The 17,080-nt window shown below is 40.7% G+C and overlaps 1 protein-coding gene across 3 annotated transcripts; it reads left to right on the top strand.

Annotated features, from left to right (window-relative positions):
• Window positions 1-8,104: 8,104 nt before the first annotated feature.
• am3 (adrenomedullin 3) lies at window positions 8,105-16,559 on the top strand. Of its 3 annotated transcripts, none has more exons than XM_020713980.2 (3): window positions 8,105-8,256; window positions 8,412-8,595; window positions 14,073-16,559. In XM_020713980.2, the coding sequence occupies exons 2-3, from the start codon at window positions 8,498-8,500 to the stop codon at window positions 14,479-14,481; spliced, it is 507 nt and encodes a 168-aa protein (XP_020569639.1). In that variant the 5' UTR covers window positions 8,105-8,256; window positions 8,412-8,497; the 3' UTR covers window positions 14,482-16,559.
• Window positions 16,560-17,080: the final 521 nt, after the last annotated feature.

The raw sequence follows: 17,080 nt of genomic DNA, 5'->3' as shown, positions 1-17,080 counted from the left end.
ATTATGTATATTATTCTATATATGTCAGTTCATAGTTTTGGTGCCTTCAGTGTGAATCTATAATTTTCATTGTCATGAAAATAAAGAAAACTCTTTGAATGAGAAGGTGTGTCCAAACTTTTGGTCTGTACTGTATATATATCATTTATTTCGTGGGGTGGGCAGGCGGTATCTCTGTCAGCTTGTTTGTCCTTCTGTGGTTGATCATAAAGGTGGAGTCTGTTCTTTTATGTTTCAGTTTGACTGATTGCAAACATTTTTGGATGCAATGTCTCATTTTAAAATGTCTGAAAGTTGAACTGAGGTAGTTAATAATGAACGACCATTGGACAGACCAGAGCTAGAGGGTTTCAAGATTGAAAATTTAAAAAAAGTTTCAAAATTATATCAAAATGCATTAAAAAAAAAAGAAAAGAAAATAGGCGGACTTTAGGGCCTAAGACAGGGTGTTTTGTCCAGAAGGAGAGACCTATGAACTATAAGTAAAGGTAAATGGTAAATGCCGTATACTTATATAGCGCTTTCTACCTTCTTATGAAGGCCCAAAGCACTTTACAGTCACAGTCCCATTCACCCATGCACACACACATTCACACACTGGCGGCGGCTCTGCTGCCGAACACTGGTGCCAACCTCCCACCAGAGGCAAGGTGGGGTTCAGTGTCTTGCCCAAGGACAGTTCGACACATGGGCGTGCAAGGTGGGAATCAAACCTGCAATCTTATGATCATGGGTCGACCGCCCTACCGCTGCACCCTAAGACAGGCGAATGTGTTGTGTGTCCATGAGTGTGCATGCATGTGTGTGTGTGTGTGTGTGTGTGCATGAGAGAGCGTAAAGCCTTGGTGATCCTGTTATCTAGACGTTATAGTCTATAGGATCTGTGGTCTAAGTTCATCCTAAAGATGCAAGAGGTCATCAGCCCAGAGCCTCACCGCCAAAGTCTAATTCCATGCGCATCTTTCTGTGTCGCAAATACATTTGAACTTGGATTCAGAAAATCTGTCCCAATTGAAGTTGCTTTGATGATCTGCTTCTATTTTCTGACATGTTTTTCATGTTTCTGGTCCTCAGTAGTTTACATCTCTCACCTTGATGCTTTTTAACCTTTTTACCTCTGTCTGCCAACATTTATAACTGACAAGTGGTTTTTACCGAAACTAGATCTGCCTGATTGGATCTCTTTTCCACATTTGATCTAATGTTTTGATCTGCCCACATTCCACGTTTATCTGACCAGTTGACATGTTGTTTAACCACACCTTTTTTTCTGTTTTGGAAACTATAATAATGTTTTTGGATTGATTACCTTGCATATTTCCATGTTGACCCATGTCGGTTTTCTGTGATATTTTTCTGTGATTCATCATCACTCGTGATCACATGAAGCTCCACCTTTGTTGGTTTGTTGGTTTTTATGACATCAAGTCTTTCATATATGGGAATAGAGCTGTGAAAAAAGTTTTGCACAGCTTTGACATTTGGCACCAAGACTTTTCCATCTGTGAGTGGCAAACATGCGCTAGTGTTGGGTAGCGGCAGTCCAGTGTGAACATCATCAAAGCATGCGTTCAAAAACACGCATCTCATGCTCGGTGTGACAGTAGCATAAATTAGACAGGCCCTGAACTCTGGTTCTTAGTTGCTCAGAAAATCTTGTGGGTTAATCTTTAAATGTTTAACAAACATTCCTAGATCTGTATTTACTGCGGCCTGTCAATCGGTCAGTAATCAGTGACTGCCTAATGTTTTTTAAAGTGCCACTCTAATCATATTTGGATCTTTTTTTTTTATATAAAACATTCCTAGTGGTCTTTTAATGATGATTATGCTGTTGTTAGGCAAGATACAAAATCCTGTGTCATTTTTCGTTTCTTCAGAGTGGCAGCAGTTAATTAGAAATTCACCTCTGAGTAATGGGAGGGACTGTTATCGTTGAGCAACCCTGCCCAACCCCTTCCCATTATCCATCTGTTTACGTGCTCTCCCACTAGCTTACAGCCCCTCACACCCCCCAACCTAACATTAACAGTGCAACAAAAATGGCAAGCAATATCAGATCTATCCAGCCAGACAGTTTGGATCCAGATTCCAGCTCAGACGAGGAAAACAAAGACATTCGTGAATCTATTTGTCTGACGGTGGATGCAAATAGCATATTTTCACAAATGCGATCTTTTCCAAACTAGATTTTTTCATCTGCTCCTGAATAACAAATTTTGAACAAAGGAATACTCAGAAATCCTGTTTTGATCCAAATTTCTTTATTTAAGTCCTCCATCAGAAAGATGTTACAAAAACATATTAAAAACACCATTTGAAATATATACCTACAGTGGTCCTCAGTAATTACTGAAGTTTTTCAAACACCTTAGACACACAGAGTTCAGAGTTGCTTCCCTGATGTTAGTTTACACACAGTTCTCTCACACTCATCATTACCAGTTCAGCTGAGTTAGGTTCTGAACTTCAAGAATATTTTGACAATTCTTGTTTCTTTTGTTTTCCGTTCTATGTTTCACAACTTACCTACAGGAAAGGGTCAAGGTTTGGATGTGGAAGCATCTGTGCTCTTTTAGCAGCAAGGTCTTTCCAACATCATTTCTGCAGTTTAAGGTTTCTTTATTACAAAAGCTCTCGGTGTTTTTGCTAAATGAAAAAATTAAACACCAAGGATTTTATACCCATCACCTTCCTTTGGCCGACCTTTCATGCATGTATTGCTTGTTAAAATAGAAACCAGGATTTGTTTTTAATAACCAGGATCTGCTCATATATTCTATTTTTATTGGTCATTGGGCTCAGAGTGATGTTTGGAAATGCATCATGAGATTGTAACTGTATCAGTGTGACCAGGGCCACTGGTCACACTGATACACCAGTGGCACATCAGAAGTATTCAAGCAGATAGCTGACAGCCATTTGAAGTTCTTAGGAGTAAAAAAAACATTTTGCTGCAGTAATGTAACAGAATACTGTATATAGTGAACATAAACCATCATGTTTTTGCTGCAAACATTGAGGCAAAGCGTGGTGTGGGGCAGAATGAAGTGGGTATCCGCTTTGTTTTTTTACAGCAGACACCGGAAAGTTTGTTTTAATGAACTTGAAAGAAGCTTAAAATGAAACCTCATGTAAAAGGTAGACATTGTTGCTTCAAAATCATGAAAGTATAAAATGGTGATGAAAGAGATTCAATGTTTGATTTTGATGTGTGTCTCTTTCGGCTTTTCCCATCAGGGGTCGCCACAGCGAACAAGTCGCATGGTAAACTTGGCAATGTTTTACGCCGGATGCCCTTCCTGACGCAACCTTCTCAAGCTGGGCTTGGAGCCGGCACAGAGGTGGAGAAGGGAACAGGGAGCAGCCCGGAGTCGAACCCTGGTTTCACGGACGGAAGGCGCCGCAAACCAGCACGAGCTAAACCGGCTCCCCCCAATGTTTGATTTTGATATTAGACAATAAATAACCACAGTTTGATGATTTATAGATCTTGAAATGATCTGATTTTTGTTTAATGCTGTTACCTGAGATATTCTCTTCCTTCATCTGGCCGATGCATCTTGTCTAGTTATCATTCATCACAGGTGCCTTGTTATCCGTCTGTCAACAGAATGTCAATCCTCTCTGCTCTGTTTGGTGATACAAAGTTTTCAGTCCACAGGTCTGAAGCAAACCTTGCAGGGAGCAGTTTCAGCAAGAAAACAAATGACAGAACCTTATGGTAACCAAAGAGGCCAGAACAACCTCCAGACAATAAAAAGTCAACTCCAGTAACAGACTGTACCATCCACAGGGTCACCCTTTTCCTCCAGAATGAGGAAAAAGGGGGGTAGGGGGGAGGATGAAGCACAACATCAAGGTCCAAACTAAGAAGAATCAATAAGAGAATTCTAACCAGATGAGCAATCCAATCTGTGGTCCACAATCCAAACTTCCAAAGCAGATGAAAGAAACGGGGCAGAGTAGAAACTTGCTCATCATCAGAAAAACATGTCAGACACAAATGTAAACCTTGAACCGTATAGGTAGCTATTATTGTGTCACTGATGTCAGAATGGTGGTCTCCTGCGTCACAGTTCAAGGGTTTGGTTATTTGCTCACTGACCTTCCTGCATTTTTTTATTCACCTTTATTTAACCAGGATAAAAAAACAAATTGAGATTAAAAATCTCTTTTGCAAAAGCGTCCTGGACAAGAGGCAGCAGCACAACAATAACACGCAATTCTCAATTACACTCAGTTAATTTAAAAAGACAGTCCTAAATAGAACATTTACAGTTCGGTAACTTTGTCTCACGTTCATTTAAAAAATAATTTGAAAGAGTCCAGAGAGACCAATTCTTGCAATTTAAACTCTTTTTGAAGTTCATTCCAAGACTGTGCTGCAGCGAATCTAAAAGCCTTTTTTCCCCAACTCTGTGTGTCTTCTGGTCACAGAGAGCAGGAGCAGGTCCTGAGAGCACAGGCTGTAGCTGCTGCTGCTCTTCGGGTCCCCCGTCAAATTTTGTCCTCATTATCATCTGGAAAACGTAACTTGTATGACCTGCTGGGAACACGTGTAACATCCCCTGCTCCACACTAGAAACTGTGACTGCTCGAAAATAAGAGGCTACATTTTGATTTCTTACTGTTAAGGTCACTGTGAACATCCAGGAGTCTGGCTGTAGGAATTTTCTCCCCTCTGTTAGTTTTTACTCACAGGTCCACCAGTGATGTCAACAGATTATGTCTGCCCAGTGGTTCCTGTCATATTTGCTAAAAACGTGCTGCATGAGGTCCAGTTCGGCATCTTCAGCAGCCATGGTTCAGTTTTGGTCCTTGTTCAGTTCCAAAAAAGTCACGTTGCTTTCTAAGTCTTGCCCCGTATAGTTAATACTCATGTTCTTGCTCATCTTTCCCACAATGAAATCCAATCTCTCATTTGTACTTGGTAGCGTCCTCCCACACACCACTGTCCTGGTAAGAAGCCACTCCAAACAAACACAGAGAAGGTCCAGACAGAGAAGAACAGAGATGTGTGCATGTTGTACACAGACTCAAACAAACTATGTAAATAAAGTTTATTTAAGCAGCCAAGTTGGCGCTAACCCCATGACAGTGGGAAAGTGAATCCTTACTAGGATTCCCGCTGCAGTATTTTCCACATTCAGTGGGATGGAGTTTGTATTTGTTGTACAAACACACTGATAAAGGATATTTGTTTGTTCTTCTTCAGTTTCTGAGTGCCTGTTGTCGTGGGAAGTTGACTCTCAGCTGCAGATGTTGCAGCAGTTGTCTTCTGGGTGTGCAGCATGAGGATCACTAGAGGGCAGCAATTGGTAGACAAACACAGACGCTTTTCACTGGAAACGCTGAAACTCTGCAGGCACAAAACAAATCTACCTCTTCAGGTATCACAGAGGAGAAAGTTGTCTTTTACTTATCCACAGTCTCAGTTGACCCCCATACAAGGAAGCAGGAAATAAGTTAAAATGTTCAAGATAGTAAAGATTTTCCCTTTGGAACAAAAATATGAGCCAGAACAGACAGAAATGTTTTATCTGTGGAAAAAGATGGTTTGGACCTCAAAAAGCAAAGTTGAAGCCTCTGGCGGTCACAAGCAGAAGAAACTCCGTTTACAAATTTAGCTCAGAGTTGCAGGTTAGAACTTTTGAGATTTGCTCAGTTCAGACATTTCTGATCCCTCTGCCTCTGCTGGCAAGACTCAAACACCAGCAATTATATTTCTGTTTGTGCTTCATCGCAGCTGGACTGCAGGCAGGCTTCACTCCACAGGTTCATCCTGGTATCATATGAGGAGACAAAACAATCCTGGAAAAGCCATAGAGTCACCAACCATGTTTCTGAGAAAACCCGTGAGTTTCCTTCTGGGAAAGAAAGTTCCCGGGAAAACCGAAAAGTGGTAATAAAAACAATAAATGTGTCTCAACTTTGGGAAAACAGTGCTTTTAAAAAAAAGTTTGCATCAGAAGCATAGTATGAGGCATGACGCAGAACATGCAGAAGTCAGGCTTGAAAGATGATTATGTGCACTAACCACCCAGCCACTGTAGCTCTGTCACTCGCAGGTTTGACACGCTGACTTTAAGTTCTTGAATGAGTTCCAAAGCTTCAAATATGCTGTGCCATCCTTTCCCAAAAACCAAACACACTAATTTTCTATGATTACTGCCTAAAACAAAAATAGATGCAGGGAGCTGACAGCAGGGCAGAGGCTGATGTTCTGCCTTTGTTCTCTTCACAGCTTCATGCCTGAAAAGTCATTTGTAAATCAGCTGGTTAGGAAGCAGCCTGCTTTCCTGCTCAAGTTTATCAACATTATTGGGAAACCTGTGGCATCCCAAATCAATACCTAGCCTGGGTGAAGGTCAGAGTGAAAACAAATACATCGTATCAATGCAAATGGATCAGATCTACTCTGACAACACCAAAATTGTTGAAGACCCACTCTGATGAAAAAGGTTCTCTTAACATGTTCTTGGGGCATTTATATATTTATAAAAAAATGAAAGTTGGATTTCTGAGTATTTCTTTACTCAGATGAATCGGGAGCAGACGAAAAAATGCTGTTAGACAAAGATCCTATTTGTGATGCAGAATATACACTGGGCGGGGCCACAAGCTTTCCGTTCCGCTCCCTGCAGACAAATAGATCCATGAACGGCTTGGGTTTCCTCGCCTGAGCTGAAATCTGGATCTGTATGGCCAGATAGCTCCTATTTCTATCGCTATTTTTGCTCCCAAATGTTAGTTTGGGCTGTGAAGGGCTGTAAGCTACTGGAAGAGAGTTTAAACAGAGAGCTCTCAGTTATCAATCTTTATCAGGCTTTATTTATTTAAAAAAAGCTTTTCATTCATTGCAGCCTAAAGTGCTTTACAATTAAAAACAAACAGAAAACAAAATACAAATGGGTGATGAGAAGAAGGGGTGGGGTTACTCTGCACCAACAGTCCCACCCACAACTCAAAAGTGAATTTCTGATGAACTCCTACCTCTCTCCAGAAACCATGTCCCAAAAAATGACATAATTTTTTTTTTTCAATTTGGCTAAAAACAGCATTGTCTTCATTAAAAGACCACTGGGAAGACTTTGAAAATAGACCAAAGGATGATGGAAATGAGACTTAAAGCTTTGCCTTCATTCAGAAGAGCTTGTGGTGAGAATCAAACCTGGTTTGTGCACAGACAGAGATGGAGGGTAGACATAGATGTTCCTCTTAAATTTGTACAAGTCACTAAACACATTACTGACGACAAAGATGCTGATAAGAGAGAAGACAATTCATCACTTCAATATTTAGTTGGCAATAACCATCTTTGTCTTGTGACGAGAACAAAGCCATACAATCATCATCTAATTTCTCTTTCCTCAGCAGAGAAATACCCTAAACACTTCCTTTTAACCACAGAATCATAAAACTCTCTTGATTTATTACCTGGAAGATAATCTACCAAACTGTAAGAAATAAAACTGCTGCTCATGCCCGTCAGTTGTCATTAGAGAGAAAAAGGAGGAACAAGAGCCTGAACAAAAGCAGGAAATATGCTGATCCTAGTTTTTCTGAGAAACTAAATCATGATACACATGTTTGGACATGTGATAGATTTGCACCCACCCACCTTGATACCTGTCCAAACACAGTCCCAGAAGCTATCATTTAAAAAGAAAGAACACAATCAACTATTTCTGTTTAAAAGCAGCTGAGTCAACCAGAACTCTTCCTATAGCAGGATGTTGTGCTGGGATGTAAACTGTGGATTTATTAGTTTATAATACCAGACTGTGGATGAGTAAAAGAGAGATGCAAAGAGGGTGGAAGATCCTGGCATCTTATCTGCTCTACACATGCGTCTGACTGGGAAGATATGAACCAGAAGAAGGGGCGACAACTAAAGAATTTCTTCAAAATTTGTCCACACCATGGCTTATGATAATGTACTTTCAGTTCCTATTCATTTGTTAATTATGAGATGAATTTTATTTAGGAAAAGAATGTATCTGGGCGTTAAATAAAAATATACACTCAGGCTGGCCTTACTGTAGAAAAGCTCGTAAAAGTGCTGGTGCATCTTCTGGTGTAGAAACTTCCTCTCAGTTAAAAATTGCTCAGTGTCAACCTGGAGCACGTGGCTCCGCCTACTCTCTATTTAATCCCCCTACGTCACCACCGCAGCTTCACACTGGAACTTGATCTTGAGTGAGAGGATTGATTTCATGAGGAAAAACTTTGGACTAAAGTGTTTATGCAAAGGTGAGACTGTTTTTTTTTTTTTTTTTTTTTTTTAATGAATGGCTGGGGTGGGGGTGGGGGGGGTTCAGTGCATGGCTTTTAAAGCAAATCGATTTTTTTTCAAATTCTTATCAAATCTGCAATATTTCCTCAGCCGTCTCCTCCTTGTTGTGAAGCTTTGGATCCAAACCCAGCATCCGGCTCCTGTCCGTCCGTTTGGGCCCCCTCCCTCTGAGACTGAAGGTGTGAAGTGGACCCGGAGATGCGCTCCTTCCTCCCGCTCACTGTCTATTGCATCAGCCTGCTTTCCCTGCAGCAGCTGTTGGCTTCTCCGGCCGGAGAGCGTCCTGGCGCAGACAGGTAGGAGCTTTGCGCGCCTTGTCCTCAAAATATCATCCAAATAGAGACGCTTTAAAGGCCTGCGTTATTTTCAAATACCCAAAGTAGACGAAAGGTTCTGGTGAGAGTGGATCAGTGAAATAGGCCGACACGAAATCATTTTTGAATCCAGAAAGAAAATGTCTTATACCGCCTTCTACTATTTAGATTCTCTTGAAATAAATAAGCATTAGATTCTGCTCTTCAGAGCAACTGAACCTGAATAATAGAGCCCAGAGTGGGTCAACAGAATCCTGTTATGACTGGACAATGACTGAGCATCTTCTAAACATAAATATTTTTATGAATGAATGGAAATAAAGCTCAGAGAAACTCTGCTGCATAGATTTTTGTCCTTCATTAAAGTAAAACTTTTATGAAGGTGATTATCTTGTTTAGTCATGATAACATTTAACAGAGTTTGTCTTTCAAATGTGTCATGTTTGATGGTAGAAGTCATCAGAAAAATGTCCATTTGTTAAAGTCAGCGTTACTAGACATTTGACTAAATTAATTAAATCTGTTCATAAAAGTGTCAAAAATAACCAGCATCAGTTTAATTTACACCTTTGGGACCTTATAAAATAGAGAAATATCTGATTACATTTAGAGGGACCTTTGGCATGAGCTTAGTTTAACCTTTGGCATCGATAGCAGTTGTGAGTGAGTTGAACATAAAGATGTGTCAGAGGTTGGTGTGATTTCTTAGCAGGTTTGGAAGCTAACGCTAGTATCTTGGATTTTCCTGAAGCTGAAAGGCTGACTCATAGTCATGTGTAAAAAAACGCAGAGACGTTTGCTCACGTTTTTTGTTATGTCCTACAGAGTTGATAATGTAGCTTCAAGGTCAAAGGTGTTATCTGTTTCTCCAACAAAAGTCGTCTTTACAGCTAGAAGCAGGCATGTTAAGTATTGAAAGTGTAAAAAAACATCTTCCATTTGTTTATTTATGTATTTTTTTAAAAAAGTGTTTGAAATCAGAGGTAGGTTCATGGTGACCCCGGCATGTTTTATCTCTGAAAGTAGCTTAATGCTCTTCCTGCTGAAACTATTTTTAAAAACCTACCATGACACTAAAATTCACATTTTATTCATATTTTTTCCCTCACAACACACTTTACTATACCCACTGAGAAACTTTATAGAAGGACTTTTTAGTGTAGGATCCTCTTTTGTCTGTTGTGGTAAAACCAGTTTGTCTTTATGAATGAATCAGGCAGAAACGCCAAGTTAGCGCTGTGTAAAGGATCTTGTGTGGAGATGAATGGAGCACTTGTACTTTTCCAGCCTTTAAGTGACTTACCTTATAGTGGCCATATCCTGAAAAATAAGCAATGAGGCAAAAGAGCAGCAAACACAGGAATGATGGACAGACCAGCTTACATCTCATTCAGATTGTTGGGTGTTGTTAAAGTTCAAGTGTTAAAGTTAGTATTCAAGGGCGACCTCTTCTGGTGTTTTTTGAATTCACAAGTGCTCCCTCCGCTGTGAATCAGAGAGGAATATTTATCTCTAATGTTCTACAAAGTCCATAATACCTCTATTTATGTATAAATTCTTGTAACCCATGAAAAGTATCTACATGAAAGCGACACAGAAAAACTCAAGAAACTTGAAGAAAACCAAGACGGAAGACTTTGCATTAGTCCTTGATTATTTGACACTGTAGGAGTTTCATTCAATAAACTTATTGATGAAGTATCAATTTATCGTAAAAGTTATAAACTAAACAAAGCATGAAAGACAAGCATCAAACCAAGCAATAAAAAAAGACTTTCCCGCCCATTTTCCAAACCTGCTTGATTCCTTTTGGGATCATGAGGACACTGGAGCCTATCCCATCTGCTGTTAGGCAAAGGCGGGGTGAACCCTGGATGGTTTGCCAGTCCTTCCCAGGAACACGCAGAGACACACAAGCACACACTCACACCTAAAGACAATTTATATTCATCTATTAATATGAAGCATGTATTTGGGCCGTGGGAGGAATACCAGTGTGGAGAAAAATCCCACACACGCATGAGGAGAACATACAAATTCCACATAAACTTAGCTGTAGACTGTAGGTTGCGTAGAGGCTGGAGTGGTCAGGTGGCTGTTTTATCTGTCTGTCTTAAGTAGCTGATGCAGCTGTAGTGTTAACCATCAGCTGAATTCACTGACAGTTTCTTCTCTCACAGAACATTCAGTTATGACTGAGCACGACCCACATCTGAGTCCAGTCCTCTTACACCACAGCTGATGCCTGGCTCCACAGCTCTCTCCTGATATCTTTCACCTCAAATATCTTCGCATAAACACCTTGGTTTTTTAAGAGGTCTCTAAATTCTCCCTCTTTCTCCACCTCTGCTCAGCACATCACGTCCTGTTACTGTCACACACTGACTCTCAAATAATAACAGAAATTTTTGCCTGTTACGTGCCGAGTGCTGAGCTCGGATGTCTGCAATTCCTTCCATGTTCCGTGTTTGTGTTGTCTCTGTGTCCTGATATGGACATGGCAAAACCTGTCAAAGTACCCAACTCTTTCCAAACAAGGCCAAATTGTGTGTTGTTCAGGCCGCATACAGCACATCTCCCTCATTGTCTTTTTACATAACCGCGGCGGTCACAAGCAAGAGCAAGTGAAATTTCAGAATGGACTGGCTTTACAATAAAGATCTCGAAAATAGCTAGCAGGTCATTGCTCCAACACAAAGGATATGCAAAGCCGATTTGCAGTCAGACTTTTGGATCAGGACCAATGAAACGACAAGTCACTCTTTGTTTATAGATTGTAGTTACGTTTGTTTAATCATTCAATGAAACAAAATGACGGTTCACTCTCTTAAATCCTGAAGATCTTTAAAACCCAATCACTGAACATAATATTGAGCTGAATTTATGTCCATGGCCCTGCAGCAACCGCCAACCTGTTCAAGGTGTATCCTGCCTTTTCCCAACAGCAGTTAGGTTGGCTCCAGCAACCCCATGACTCAGAAAGAGGTTTAGCAGGTTATGAAAATGAATAAATTTATATTTTTGGGTAGTTCCCTGCTACAATGCTTTTTTAAAAACTCTTCGCAGGCCTTTGCCTGTGAAAGGCATGGCACAGGAATGAGGTTTTAGCACTCGTTCTAAATAAAACAAACCTTATGCGTATAGAGTGACTGGAAACACCTCGACAGTGGCTTTTACTCAACTACAAAGAGAAGTGGAGGAAGGAGAAAGCTGCTACTAAGCAGGAGGAGAATTCCACTGTGGATTAACCTCTAAGACCCAAATTCCAGCTTTTGCATCCATAAAAACAGGTTTCCACTGGTTAGTGCACATGTGAGCAGGAACAGCCAGAGACTGTGTCATTTATAAAGCAAAGGAAAAAACATTAACTAAATGAAAAGGGGTCAACTTGGCATTTTGTTCAGTTAAATGGCAGCGTCACCATCTCCTGGGAGATTTAACAAGCAGGAGAAGAAAAGAAAAAAAACGAAAAAATAATCAGCAATGTGCAGCTGATTTGAGCCTCTATTTGTAAGTTTGGCAATCATGTTCATCATGGTTCAAGATCGACAACATTTCACAGTATTTTCTGTTTGTTCAGAGTGCTTATCACTTTGCCTACCCCTTAAATCCAAGTACCAGTAGTTATTCATGGTATTTGTCCCACCTAACACACTGAGGCTTTCTTCAGGGTTCATATTGGAGAAAATTCCCCAAATTCACACTTTGCCATATAAACATTTGACTTAAGCTTCAAAGCTAAAGGCAGGGAGGCGGCAAAAAGCTTAGCAGACTGAACCCATGAGGAAGCTCACATGCCTTTGATCGTCAGCCAGTCGGAGGTGTCCAACCAGAGGACTCAAACTGTTACGCCAAACTCTAGTCTTTTCTGAGATCAGATTGGAAACGTTTTTTAAGTGGCAAAGTCTGGACAGTCAAGCCTAATTGAACAGGATGGATGTTAAATTTTGTCAAAGCATTTCAAACTAAAGTTTTTTTCTACATTTGAAAATATTTCTCCATCCATTCATTTTCCAAACCAGCCAAATCCTGTTCTGGGTTCACAGATTTTTATTTTTCCTCAGGGACAAAGAAGTATTTGTTCTTCCTTTGAATTTAAACTTTTAAAATTCTGGATCCAGGCAAAAACTATGATGTCATCAGCACCACAGATTACTGTTCTGCGCTTCTGGAGCACACAAACCTCCAAAGATGGAGCAGCTGTCAGACATGAACTGTCCAAATGTCTAAGCTGAATGACAGCTGTCTTCACTTCTGTTGGATAGAAAGCTTGTCTGGTTCTAGTCAGCCTCTGGCAGCACCTGAAAAGCTTGCAGTTGGTTTTTACTTGGTGATGTGGCATCATGACTCATCAAGACTGACCTGAAAAAAGAGTGTGTCTGCTCTCTCACTATGACGATTGGCTCCAACACAAGCACTGCTGGACTACAGGTCTAGAGTCTGGAAGATCTAAATACGAAGCAACCCGACTCTGGTTTAAAAGAACTTTACTTTTCTGACGGCCTTTACGTTAAGACCATGTATGGTCTTTGGTTGTAAGAACGGTTGTAAGAACTGATAGTGCTACTGGAGGCTTTAGTCCTCTTCATGGTAATGCTGAAGGGTTAACCCTCAAGGAGAGCAAACACAAACAACTCTAATAGTTAAGGGGTGACCAGCGGGGTCAAATTGTCTTGGTCAAACAATGAGCAGATGGTCAGTGCTGTTTGCTGAGTGGCTTTAAATGCTGCTTTCAGTGTTCAACTTTATGGATCATTTACTGCAAAGTTAATGATCACAAGCAATTAGTTCAGAAACTCTGTAATCTGGACAAACGGACCAGAAATTTCTGTTCCATTAAACATCATGGTCTTAAAACACTCATATCTCCCATATCTGACTGGTTTGTTGGTTTATTTTTCAGTTCAGCTCTTTTGTCCTTCATTAGAGTCCATCAGCACGCAAATGACAGGCTAAACAGGCTTTTCCATGGAACAAAAACATAAACCTTTAAGTTTTATGTCCTAAATCACAAAATCGGTTTGAAAATGTTTTGTTTGAAAAAGAACGATATGAGGCGATGAGATAAAATGACGTTCTTATCAAAGCGTTTGTGTGCCACTGCCCGAGAACATTTGGCCCAAACACACATCTGCAGTTAATGACCTTTGGGTCACCCCAGAAACCAAGTGACATTGAGGATTTATTTGACCCAGGTAACATTTGACTGTGCCATCTTTTGGTCCGGAGTGTCCATGATCCATTCTTTAGGACGATATTTGCAGATCTATTGGTTGAATTCTATAACAGGGTTTATGTAGCACAAAGATGGTTCCAATCACAGCTTAAGGCTGGTTGGTTTCTATGGTTTGAAATTGTTTTTTTTACATTTAAACCTTTTTATGATTCAATGTTTAAAACAACCCCCTTTTTTTATTTGTTTGAAAAATTTACTCATCTTATTTTTCTACTCTTTCCAGGGAGGATTTCTTCAGCAAACTTGTTGCCCAGCAAACACCTTTGTCCTTTGCTTCAGGAAGTCGTACCGACACCATCGCCACATCTCCCTCCCCCAGCCCATCCGGAAAATGGAAGTCTGGTTTCTTGAGACAAATCAAGGCATTCCGCCTGAAAGCAATGTCTCCCAACACAGCAGAGCGGAATCCTACGCAGAGGGCGCCCCAGCAGAGGGCGCTAAGAACACGGCGCCAAACACACCCTCGAGGGGTCCATCAATACCCCCATAATGCTCAGCTGATGAGGGTTGGTTGTTTCTTGGGAACATGCCAAGTCCAGAACCTCAGCCATCGTCTATATCAACTTGTTGGGCAGAAAGGTAGAGAAGAGTCATCCCCCTTTAACCCAAAGAGCCCCCACAGTTATGGATGAGAAAGAACCCAGAGCACCTCGCACAAGTCTCCTCTGTTTCTTATCTTTAAATGTCTTAGTTGCATTAAAAAACGTTGGGTAGAATGTGGGGACGTTGGGTAATACGTGTGTTCCACCCAACATAGTTAAGTGGTGCCTTTACCCTCAGTACTTGATTCTAAGTGATTTAGACTAAATCACTCCACCCAGAGGGGGCATTTGCCTTTTTAAAAATTTCCACCTGGATCTCTAAAAGGCCAAGAGGCTTCAGACTGATCCTGCTAATAGAAGACAGTTCTTTTTACAAGTGCCCTGTATGCTGACTGACCTCCTGTAGCTCACTGAACCATCGCTTAAGCCTTCCATGGGACTTTAACCTCGCAGCGTGAGCTAGAGCTTTGTCAGAGCCCATCTTCTTCCAAGCAGATGACATCCATGAACCCCTTCATCTGTCCAGTTTAAATAGGAGTCTTCATCATCCAGAAGGACTCCACGGATATGAACTGTCCAGACTTTTTCCCATAATAAGCTAAATCTTAACAGGAGGAGTGTTAGCGTGCAGACACAAAGAAAACCAGTCACATAATGATCAGTTTGATTTTGAGCTATTACAGTGGCTGCTGCGCTGGCAAAGTCTTTGGCAAGTCCAAACGTGGAGCTCTGGATTAACATCATTCTCCCTGGTTGGACTTTATGAACCTAACACGATTACTTTTGTCAGATATTTTAGCATGAAAGAGGAGGTCAATGTGCCTTCTATGGGGTCCGGTGCTTAAGTAGTTTGCACAGTTGTTCAACCATGCAGGTCTGTCATCTGGATGTCGAAGGACTGATTCCCCAAAATGCCAGCAGGAAAACAAACACTAAATGTTGTTTCGTTTGTAACACATTTTTATTTTCCTTCCTGCTGGTGGGTTAGAGGTGGTTGGGACCCCATTTGGTGTGGTGTTCCATCAAACCCTTCTTATGCCCAGAGGCCATAATGATGTGCTACAAGTTGCCAAAGGAAAATGGCAATAAAAATGGCTTCAGAAACACACCAATCAGTTTTTTCTTGTGCCATAACTGTTACAAATCTGGTCTAAAAGAGGCAGAAGGGACCAAAATGTTTCAAGAAGGAGCAGAAAATAGCAGAGCACTTGCAAAAACACATGCTTGTAGTCCATTTATGTCTCTCTCTAAAACTGGGTGGACGAGGAAAACATCAGCCTTCAATTTTCTGTACCATAAAAACACTAAAGCATTTCCCTGTTCGGTAGAAAATAGGATTACACTGCTAGGTTTGAAGGCTGTGGATCTTTGTAGGACTAAAGATCACTGTAAGAGTTGTTTGCGTAGACTTTCACTTTATTTACCCTTAAATATGGTCAGTTAATACCTGGTAATGCTTGACTAGTTAATTTTCCATTCTCTCGTCTTGTGATGTGTTTTTATCCCACCACCTCTGTTTGTGCTCTAATCTTTGGAGGTCACAGGGTCACAAGTCCTTGCTGAGGGGACTCCTGCCTTTCTCTCGGCTGAATTGTTTCATCCCATTAAAATGGTTTGAACATTTTCAGAAGAAGCCCGGTGGATTGTTCCATTATTTAAAGAGATTTTCAACCTTCAGCAAAGGTTGCTTCTTTTGGGACGTCAACTGTTGCGTCATGCTCTGCTTTGTAGAGTTTTTGGAGTGGGCAGAAAGTGTTTTTTGTTAGCTTTGCGAGTCACGTGACCTCCTTTTAAGTCACAGGAAGCACTTTAATGTGACCGTGTTGATGTTTTGTCACTACTTGAACTTCACTCAATGTCAAAACTTGAGAAAGCTGGATGATGTCCTTCTGCCAACGTTGCTTTGAGATTGTCTGCAAATGTGTTTGAAAATGTCAGTGCACTCCGTCAAGAAGAATGCACCTGTGAAGAATCCAAATAATATGTTAAACCAAAGTATTTATTTTATTTTAAGTATTTAAGTTATCTCTGTATGTTGTTACCTGTATGGCTATTTATCTTATCTTTGCTCATTTAAATATGATAGGAAGGAGAGTTGTGATTGTTATTGTTTTATTGTGTCTTTAGGTTTGTATAATAAAGAAATATACAAAAGAGGATCATTTAAATTTGTGTTGTGTGCATTTTCTACAGAACAAGATCAATCAATAATTGAAAATAACAAAGGTGAAGCTTTTAACCTCCACCAAAAGCAAAGGATTCAGCTCACTTTCCTGTATTTTCTCTTCCCTGCATGACTTTGACCAACAGCCCAATTGAATCAATCATTAACTGACTCAAGCCAAACAGGGTTCAGAGGAAAATGTGGGTAAAACATCCAGAAATCAGCACATGATCTGACAGTTAGTCACGTCAGGCGTACAGGATGTGTGACTGAACAGTCAATGACTGATGGAGGGGGTTTGGTCCAACGCACTCCAGCTATTGGCCAGGTCAGCAGCTGCTAATGTGGAGGAAAGGTGAAGGTCGAGTTGAGACAGCAGGACTTATTTCATTGAATGATGTCATGACATGTTTGTTTTTGCACATGTTTGTGGGAGCAGAAGCTTCAGTTCAGTTCTTCTGCATCACTGTTAGACACCATCATTTATGTTTTCATGTCCAAGAAAAGGCTAAACTGATGAACAAA

This window comes from Oryzias latipes, chromosome 23 (genome assembly GCF_002234675.1).
Source record: "Oryzias latipes chromosome 23, ASM223467v1".
NCBI lineage: Eukaryota > Metazoa > Chordata > Actinopteri > Beloniformes > Adrianichthyidae > Oryzias > Oryzias latipes.
The sequence above is the reverse complement of the archived record's forward strand: the minus strand, read 5'-3'. Positions and strand labels throughout refer to the sequence as shown.